This window comes from Chenopodium album, chromosome 13 (assembly GCF_948465745.1).
Source record: "Chenopodium album chromosome 13, dcCheAlbu1.1, whole genome shotgun sequence".
NCBI lineage: Eukaryota > Viridiplantae > Streptophyta > Magnoliopsida > Caryophyllales > Amaranthaceae > Chenopodium > Chenopodium album.
In genome coordinates, this window is record NC_137846.1 from 25,868,038 (window position 1) to 25,878,935 (window position 10,898).

Below are 10,898 nucleotides of genomic sequence, written 5' to 3' on the forward strand. Positions count from 1 at the left end.
CTTGATTCCCTAATTTTAATTTTTATCCAAATGGAAGGTTTTTTTTTATTTATTTTTTTTAATAACCAAGATGGTATATATATATATATATATATATATATATATATATATATATATATATATATATATATATATATATATATATATATATATATATATATATATATATATAAGGATGGAAGTTTTTTATTAAAAGAAAGAAAATATGAGAGGGGTATATTGGAAAAGTGAAATTTATCACCAAAAACCCCCTTCTCATTTTATATATAGGATAGGATATGATTATTTGAACTTATTAAAATTTATTTATTACGGAGTAAAATTTATTTTAGTTTTAATTTGAACTTGAGTAACCCTTATTAAAACTTATTTCTAAACTAAATTTATCTAAACTATTAGATCTAAAATGTGAATAAAACATGTTCTAAACAACTAAGACGTTTGTGTGTGTTGGGGTGTACTACTATTATTATTATTATTTATTATTATTATAAAAAATGTTGCATTAAAAAGGCAAATCAATGGGTAATGGTTATTCATATATGCTCAACTTCTTTTCTATTTGAGCAGTCCGGTAAACAAAATTCAAAAATGAAATTTCTGCAAAGTACAAGTGAGATTTTGAGTTGACTTTCATATCTTTTTGGCCATGCATCATATTCATCGATCCATCTTTATAAGGTTTTTCCTCTTCCCTTTTGAATTTGATTAACTGCTGAATTTGATTATTTTGCCATCCAATAGAAGAATCAGCCTTTATTTTTTTTTTCAAATTACTGTTTTTTTTGTTTCCACTAAGGTTGTGTTTGGAAACCTTGATTTCATTTGAAATGAAAGAATTCAATTCTAGAATTTGAATTCTGAAAATTCAATTCCAAATATTATGTTTGGGAAATTCTAGAATTTATATTCTAACATTTCAATTCAATTTCTCTCTCCTCAAATGTGCTTTGCTTCGTCATCTTCCTCGTGTTCGTCGGTGCCGACATTGATAATCTCGACATTGTTTCAAGGTAATTAAAAGAAGTGCTGCTATACTTGATGAATAATTACCTTCAATTTTTAATGGAGGATAGAAATGAGATGTACATGAAGGCAAAAAAAAAAAAAAAAAAGATATCCAGCATAGTTAAGAAATCCGAGCTTCCATTAATGGTGGCTGAGAAGAGAATGAAAGAGAGGAGGGGAAAACAAAAACAGCAGCAATAAACATATATATGAGCTTTCCAAAATTTGAAATGACAGCTTTTGGTATTGGATTTCAAATTCATTAAAATGGACAGATTTGTTTAAAGGGTTGGATTTGTGTCAAATTCAATTCCAAATTCTAAATGTTTCCAAACAAGTTGATTGAGAGAAATCCAGAATTTCAAATGAAAATCTGGTTTCCAAACAAACCATTGTAAATTACTGGGCAATACATTCCAATCAATGATATTGACATTTTGGTTACTTTAATCTCGTTTGTTCATTGTAGCTTAATTATTAACAAAATTAAATGATACAGTTTAAGCGAATTTTCTGGTCGGTATTTGTATTAGTATGCATGTTATGGAGTAATTGATGTATTCACCAAAACTGATTGAATTTATTGAAATTCATCCTGCTAAAAAGAAAGCCACAAATGACTAAGAAAAATTAAATAAACAAATAGTTTTAAAGCTATATTAGGTAGGCTAATATATTAGATATAGGTCTCTTTTGGCAAAACATAGTTGTGGGAGTGGTTCTTAGTTGTGGTGGTAGCCATTAGTAGTTGTTAGCTATCAAAGATAAGCAATTGATGTATTGAGTGTTCGATAAACTAGCTGTTAACTTCCTATCACTATTGTACCAATATCATGCTAAACACTTAGGGTAAGTTTGGTATCGTTGTTGTTTTCTATATAATGAATCAAAAACCAATCAAACTTATTAAAATTTTAAAAACCTTTTTCTTGTTTATGTTAAATACGAGTCTGCGCCGCACCCGTACCAAGAGAGAAAGTTCACTTCACAAGTCCAAAGAAGATTTCTTCCCAAAACCATATGGCAATAGGAGGAGTAGCCCCTTAGCCTTATAAAGTGATTAATTATTTTTTCTTTAACCAATGTGGGACACTTACTTGTAGTGATTTTGGGATGTCTATTCTTCAACATTACCTGTTTTATTTTGGTTTTTTGTATTCAAAAACTTAGAAAACTGAAAATAAAAACGGTGCTAAACAAGCCCTTATTTTTTTATTTTATTTTTTATTAAGTAGTTGTTTAACTAGGTCAAACTACTAAAAGCTATTTAAAAGCTAGTGTTAAACACACCCATTGGCATGCTTAGATTAAGGGAGATGTATTACTAGGGTAATCAAAGTCAAACTAAGCAAAATGAAAGTGAATATAGAGAAGGAGTAGATAGTTATGATGTGATAATAAGAAAAATTATGTAGTGAATAACATGGCCAAAAGCTTTTCAAAAAGCTCGTTACCAAACAAGGCCTATGTCCTTCTCATTTTAGTTGACACACTTACATTAGGGTCATCCGTCATCTCCTATTCAATTAAAAGTATCAAATATTTTAAAAAATCACTTATATTTTATTTATTTATTACGGTTTTGTCACACTTATTTATATATTACGGTTTTGTCACACTTAAGTCGATTTTTGGGATGACAGATTGAAAATGAGAGAGTTATATTAGCATCAATTTTATATGAAATTATAAATGTACAACAAAAAGTTAAAATTAACATCTTTTCAGTGTGTGTAGTACGACTTATATATCTACGTTGATGCTAATGGAACAAAACCTATAGTTAGGAGAATAATTATTCCATTTTCTGGCAAATGCAATGACTTGGTTTTTTTTTTTTTTTTTTAATTTTATTTTCTGGACTACTAATTATTTATTTATAATGGCACCTATTCATTTCCCTCAAGTTCTCCAAGACCCCAGTCATGCTCACTCCATTCATCTTGTCTTGATCACTTTGTATCTTTGCAAGGGATCAGCCCAAGCCTGGTATCCATTTCACTTAGGCAAGAAGTCCCAAGAATACTAACAATTGATGAGAGGGAAGTTGTTAGAAAATCAGTTTTGGGGAGAGGGTAAAGTAGTACTTCATGAATAAGTTAGTTATTGAGTTTGTTATTTTGATTCCCTTTGCTAGCAGCTTCTAGAGTTTGTTAGCTGGTTTATTTTTTGGGTATTAATAGGAGTTTGGGGTCAAGGGGAATGCATGCAGAAATTTGTTAAGGAAAGTTGTTTTGGAGAGCACCTTCCTCTTGAAAGAAGGCCCTCTATTATTGAATACTCTGTTTGATAATACAATCTATCCCTTGGCTGCCATTTCTATCTCTTTCTAGCTGTAATCTTAGTGTTTTCATACTAATCTCTAGCAATCTTATCCTATACCCAAATTACTTTTAGTTATATAGGGACCGAATTAACAATAGCTTTGGAAAGAGTCTTTTGTAGCTGTGTGTAATTTAAGATGACAACCAAATTTTGGGGATCAAGCTTATTCCTGGCCTCAAGAACAACTTTGGCTTGCATTATATTATGGAAGGGTGCATAATCTTCTATGGCCTTGCCTCTGCCAAGAAGCAATTAATATTCCCAGCATTTTCTTATGTAGTGATGACTCTTGTTGTGACCAGCCTTGTGGTCTTGTAGACACTATTCATGGTCATTGGCTTGAGTTTTTTTTGTTCCTCTTTAAACTGCCTTTTCTGTTATATTGTGCCTCTAGATGATAGGAGGTCCAGGTAGTCTTTCAGCAGCCTCCACTTCTTTGGTTTTGGCTATTGCATCTTTTATATATTACCTTGTTAATGTCTCCCCCACCCCCCGCCTCCCTGGTCAACAAGAATTTTTTTGGGATACCTTGTTATCATTTATGTAAGTTGTTTCATCAATGCAGAGTATTTTTGTTCTAGCACTCGTTGGAGCCTTGACTTCTTTTCTGGCCTAAGCTAATATCCTTACCCTCATCTTTCTTCCTCCCGAGTAAATAATAGTCATGGTCATGATACTTTAGTTATTTTTTCATATATGGGAATGAATAATGATGATGATGATAGTAAGTAAATTCCCTTGCACATCTCTGGAAGCAAATTTTTCTATTACACATACTGTTGGTACCTATTATATTTCATTAAGCTGTTTTTTTTTTCTAATAAAGTAACTGTGATTCATGCAGTAGTAATTATTCAGATTTTTCTGCCCTTGAATTCCCTTTTCTTATTTTGTAATTATTAGGTTTGTAGTTTTGTGTATACTGTATAGAAATAAGCTAAGGAAAGTTTGTGTAATGTGTACAGATGGAAAAAAATGTAGAAAACAACCAAGTTATTTGCAGTAATGTCAGAGAGGCTAAAGCAATTTGAGAAGGCATTTTGTGTTGATGATGTCTCATCTTTATAAGCATTAATCTTTCATAGACTCAAACTAGGTGCTTAGCTGGTCAAGGCAAGAAATTTTTCCAATGCATCATATCCAAATAAGTAAGGGAACCTTTTTACACTACCAAATCACGAAGTGAATCAAAGAAAGTTGAAAGAAAATCTCTTAGCCTAATATAACTTGTAGTATATGCCTAACATTCCAAAAAAAATTCTTAGGCATGTTGAAGAATGTTGGAGTGATCGTACTCATCGTCATAGTGGTGACAAGTATACTTCAGTACAACTTGCCACCATCACCACGGATATGTGGGCTTCTAGGTGGACCACCCATAACTGCACCAAGGGTGAAGCTGAGGGATAGTAGATATTTAGCCTACAAAGAAACTGGTGTACCAAAGGAGAATGCCAAGTTCAAGATCATATTTATTCATGGTTTTGGTGGTTCCAGGCATAGTGTAGCTGTTGCAGCTTATCTTCCTTGGGTAAATTTTCGGTTATTCTTATTACCAATGTTTTTAATTCTTTTTTAATTTAACAATATCAAAATTAAAAGTTTTAAAGAATTAATCATCCACATAAATTGGACTGCTTAAGTGATGTGGTATATTATACCTTATATATTGTGATTTTTTTTTTTAATGATAGATGTCGGATTTCACTATTGAGAACTAACATGTTTTAGTAAAGGGTTTTTCTTTTGAAATAAATAATGTTATGGATTTTCCAAAAATCATTCATGATCAATATATCCAAACTCATGCTTTTAGCTTTTACATAATCCTCTTCATTGTCGATACATTGTCATGAATAGTGTTACAGCATCGTCAGATATAGTGCTCCCAGTTCATCTCATTGATTTGCATATCACTCTTGCAAATTTATTACATATAGTTTTATTGTGTATTTTTGCAAAATCTCTTGAATGTTTGGTAAAGCAAACTCTAACATAGGATTACTACTGAAAGAAAAAACTATTCTTTATTTTGTTCGCTTATCTTGTGAAGAGTTCCTGCCATTAATGTATTTTAGAAAAATGTCCTTTTTTATTTGAATACAAGAAAGGCTCTTATAGCCTCCCCCCTTTCTCTCCTCGCAGGAAGTCGTTGAAGAGTTGGGATTGTATATAGTGTCATTTGACAGGCCAGGTTATGGAGAAAGTGATCCTGATCCAAAAAGAACATTGAAAAGCATGGCTTTCGATATTGAAGAGCTAGCCGACCAGTTAAAGTTAGGGAACAGATTTTATCTGATTGGGTATTCCATGGGTGGACATGCATTTTGGGGTTCCCTCAGATATATTCCCCACAGGTATAATCTAATTTTTATGCAGTGCATTGTATATGTTCTTGTTGGCAGTTATATTTGTATTACTTACTAACGAAAATGTTTGAAAACAAAGCAACAATTAGAATGAAATCACCAAACTATCACATTGCATGATCAATGAGCATCTCTTAACCCTACCTACTAGAAAGTGTTGGCCTAATCTTCATATCTAAAATTGACCTTTTACTCAACTTTAAGTTTAATTCATAATGAGAGCAGAAACAAATATAAAATTCCACGACAAAGTTTCCATGCTCTTATTCATTTTGCAAATACATTTATATATGACCTTCATAACTTTGAAGACCTTTCACATATAATACTCCTTATTGGGTTCACCTTTTTTTGGTACATGAGATATAAGTCTGCAAAAATTTTAAAATAAAAAATAATATGAACTTAATATAGATGTATTATTATGATAATTTTGGGTACAATTTCTAATGTTTACCCTCTAATAAAATTCTATGTGTAGAATGAGTAACTAATCGAATTGAATTCTTAATTGAGGATCATCAGAGGCTTCATCTTAATCGAAGACAAGTGTGTCAGAAGTGGAACGACACAAACTTGTGATGTGCTTGTGCTTGTGCTTGATGTCCTTTTTCTAGGTTGGGAATTTTCCTAGGGTCCTTTTGACTTTGATTTTTCTTTTAAAGAGATTTTTTGAGAATCGTTTTGGCTCATATATATTTACACACACACCCTTATCAAAGTATACCCTTTAAAAGCCACAACCACTGAAGTTTGCCTCTCAAAAAGGCAATACCATTTTACTCTCTGTTAATTGGGTTCCATACACTACTATGTCCTATCTCAGTGTGGCATGTCCTCTCTTCACCATAGGTGCTGAAAAAATTCTTGTGTAAAATGAACGACCAAAAGCATAATACTCAATAGGCCTGTTCACGGATCGGATATCCGATCCGAAATCACATTTCGGATCGGATATCCAAACCTTCGGATATTAGATTTTGATATCCGAATCCGATCCGAAAATTTCGGATATCCGATATCCGATATCCGAAATCATTCGGATCGGATGTTTCGGATATCCATTATCCGATATTAATGAAAATTGTATAAATCTCATTAAATGTTTTGCTTTTTGTATCGTTAAGCATAGTAGTCTTTTAGAAGACTATTTAATTGGCATACATAATAAACTAATAAAGTCTATTTAATTACCACAAATACAAAAAACTATAACAGTAGCAGCCTTCTTTGTTAGTTTGGCGATAAGACCAACAAGTTGGTGAGCAAACCCAACAATAGAGGAGACACATACACATATTAAAAATCAAAATTCCCAACAGATGGATCCTTATAATCTTTTAATTACCAGAGGAGAGTTGAATGGTGATTTGTTGAGCAACGGAGAACAAACCAACAAATTGGCGACTGAACGAAGAAGATCGAAAATTAAAAAAGAAAATTAGGCCCATGTATTCAGGGGTTGCAGAAGATCGAGGAATCGACTTTAGACCAACAAAGAGCAAAGATTACGAACCAAAATTAGACTCAGTTATCACCGAAAAAACAGAGAGGTGGCTGAGTGACTGAGCGGCGGAGTTTGGAATATAGGGTTCCTTTTAGAGAGATGAGAAAGAGGCGGAAGTAGGTGAGAACTGAGAACTCACTAGGTTTGTTGGGCACTAAAAATTATTTTATAATATTATTATAAAAATATTTTTGAAAATTTTATATGTACTGATGTATTGTCATATACATATCAGGCTTACAATTTCAGATATCAGTTCGGATATCTGAAAGAAATATCCGATATCCGATAATATTCGGATATTTTTCGGATATCGGATATCCGAAAATTTGAAAATCAGTATTTGAATCCGTATCCGATATCCGTTTTTTCGGATCGGATATCCGATCCGAAATGATTTTTCGGATCGGATATCCAAAAAATCGGATCAAATACGGATCGGATTTTCGGATTCTCGGATAGTTTTGAACAACCCTAATACTCAACCATAGTATCCCCATTATCAATTTCATTGTCATTAACAAAGTCCTCCCACCCTTCTCCTATATGTAGTTCATATGTTTTTAGTTTCATCATCTCGTACCAATATATTCCATTCATATCCTTTTTCCCTTGATACATACATGCATTACCATACCATTCATATCACTTAGCAAGGATTTAAACCCATCTAGAACACGCCACAAATGCATTCACAAACACAAATTTATCATTTATAGTTATCTAAAATACAAAATAAATAAGCGTATTCTAAATAAGAGTTACTGTAAGCATGTTGTAACCAAGTTTCTCTTATGCATATCTTCAGCACAACTAAAACATGGCAAATGTTCATACATCTTCTTAACCTGTAACGTAAATGAAATTGTATCAGATAATTAGAAGTTTAGAACACCAACATATTAAGTTTATGAGTTTATCTTGCCATCTTGGTAACTGCCAGACCATAAGCCTAAGAAGAGTTTATGGAGAATGGTTGCTATAAATGCAGGAGACAAAATGAATGCTACCTGTTTTTTTTTTTTTAAAAAAAAAGGAGGGAATTTTAAACTCTCCAAAAATTTCAAACCATTTGAAATTTTGGTGAAAATTTGAGAGGGAAAACAAACTCCCTCCTTAAAGGACTGATTTCCCCACCAAGTTGCATGTGGGAGGGTCCTACTTTCTCTCTCCTATACCTTTAATTACTTTCCTTAACTTTCACTAATCTTTGCCCCTTAAGTTTTGCATTGGTAACCGCAAACCCACTCAAAGTTACACATAACATTTAACGGAGGTAGTAATAGTTCCCAACCAAAACCTTCATCATTATATCTTATCTTGTAGTAGAATTCCAATTTGATAATAAGTTATGTGATGGTACCGCAAGAGACATTTGTGAGCACCTCAGACTCAACCTAATATAATGATGTGATATTTTAGTCTATCACTTTGTAAGTGATATCACTTAAATGACTATATCTTCATTTGTACCTATGATTAAAGGCTTTCTTGAAATGTTTTGTCTGATATTATTTAACTTTTTTTTTTTTTTTTTTGACGGGGATATTACTAAGTATTCTTGGCCTTATACCAATGGACTCACATCAAGCTTAAATTACCAATCAAAAAGTGTGGTTTTGGAAAATTCCTACTTGAGAGTAAAGACTTGTAAATTTTAGGCAGAACAATTACCCGGGAATAGTTCAGGTATAGAGTAGAAAGTATATGATATATTTATTCAATTAATTATAGGACATACTAACAAAGTGTTGACTCACTAGGTTAGGGACTTACCTTAGATAATAGAAGTCTAAGGTTCGAATCTTACTAAGTGAGGGTACTTGGCGACATAGCTTCTCTTACCTTACCCAGGGTTTAGGGCCTAATCAGGATCCTCACCTAAAAAAATAAATAAATAATGATAGGATACTAACATCAATGTTAATATTCTTATTCCGTTTAAGGTGCGTGGTCTTGCTTTGAGGTAATGGAGGCTGATGCACTTAACTTTATATGTGATAACAAACAGTCTGTGACTATCGACCATTTGGACACACAAAGACCATCATCCCTCCATCTATCCCAATTTAGTTTGCACTTTTTATAATTGTTAAGGACCCACTAATTTATTATCTTCACTTTTCACTACTAAAAATTAGGGTTTCACACTCTATATCAAAAGAAATAATACAAAGTACTTCATTGTCTTATGTTCAGCTTATCGCCTTAAATGATGTGGTTGTTAACGTGATGTGATGATATGTGATCCTTTGAATGATCTATACTTTACACAATCTATTATATTGTGTCAACACCTAAGGATTTTATTCTATTATTTTTTATCCAGTGGAAATGGACATATATTCTTATGCTGATGTAAGGTCATACTATATGTGGATAATTTTTCATGAAATAGTATTCTGGTATGTTGTTGCAGGCTAGCAGGAGCAGTGTTGTTAACACCAGTTGTGAACTACTGGTGGAGTGGCTTCCCTGAGAGCTTATCTAATGAAGCCTTTCGACGACAACCGGCAGAGGATCAATGGGCACAAAGGGTTGTTCACTACATTCCTTGGCTTACTTACTGGTGGAACACTCAAAAGCTTTTTCCTGGTTCCAGTGTTGCTGCTGGAAAAGCTGTATTAAGTCAACAAGATATTGAAATTAAACGCAAGAAGATTAAACTTAGGGCCCATCACATGGTAAAGCTAGCTTCTCTCTTGCTTTAGATTAACTATGTACAAAGTATAACTTTGGTTGCATTGATTTGGGTTTGGATTTGCATATGATTTATATCTATCTATAACGTCAAAATTAGATACACCGGATATTATAGTTTCAAGATTAGTAGTTATTTCTAATGCATGTTAAACACTATGGACTTGGAAAATGATGTTAGTTGATGTCAATTTAGTAACTACCTTTACCAGGGAGACTATCTGATATCCTAGGATAATATAGCTAAGGTGATCAAGAAAATTGTTTTTTACAGGAGCAAGTGAAGCAACAAGGAGAATATGAGTCACTCCATCGTGACATGATGATTGGATTTGGGAGTTGGGAATTTAGTCCAATGAACCTAACAAATCCCTTTGAACAAAAACGAGGATCAGTACATTTATGGCAGGGTGATGACGATTTCCTTGTACCTGTCCCGTTGCAAAGATACATTGCCCAAAAACTTAAATGGATTCAATACCATGAATTAGCAGGGGCAGGACATTTATTTCCATATGCAGAAGGTATGGCTGAAGCTATTCTCAGATCAATGCTACTTGGTGAAAAGTAGAAATTTAAGTCACCATGATTGCATTTGTGCATTTTGGAAAATAATTATACTAATTTAGTGGCTTCTTTCATTGAATACATGGCTATGTTGTTTATATTAGGTTATCAATAGTTTCTTGAAATTTAATACCATAAAAGTTGTAAGATTTCAATGATAGCAAACTCTATTTCTAATTATACACTAAACCCAAAAAGCGAGAGCAATGTGACCTAAAAAGCTAACTGATAAGGATCTAATATTACGCCAATAAAGCATGTTTGTTTGCCTAATTATTATAAATGATAGAAAAATATACTTTGATTCATTCATTTTGGATATTTTTTAAACCCTATTTGTATGATCTCAATATAAACATAACTTATTGTATATATTTGTATGATCTCAATCCATTCACTATTGCAATATGATTTTCTTATAA

General features: G+C 32.5%; 1 protein-coding gene across 1 annotated transcript; it reads left to right on the forward strand.

Annotated features, from left to right (window-relative positions):
• Nucleotides 1-458: 458 nt before the first annotated feature.
• On the forward strand, nucleotides 459-10,670 carry LOC145576542 (uncharacterized). Its single transcript, XM_081634286.1, has 6 exons — nucleotides 459-681; nucleotides 4,299-4,481; nucleotides 4,599-4,864; nucleotides 5,479-5,690; nucleotides 9,629-9,893; nucleotides 10,184-10,670. Exons 2-6 carry the CDS (start codon nucleotides 4,463-4,465, stop codon nucleotides 10,478-10,480), a joined length of 1,059 nt encoding a protein of 352 aa, XP_081490412.1. The 5' UTR covers nucleotides 459-681; nucleotides 4,299-4,462; the 3' UTR covers nucleotides 10,481-10,670.
• Nucleotides 10,671-10,898: the final 228 nt, after the last annotated feature.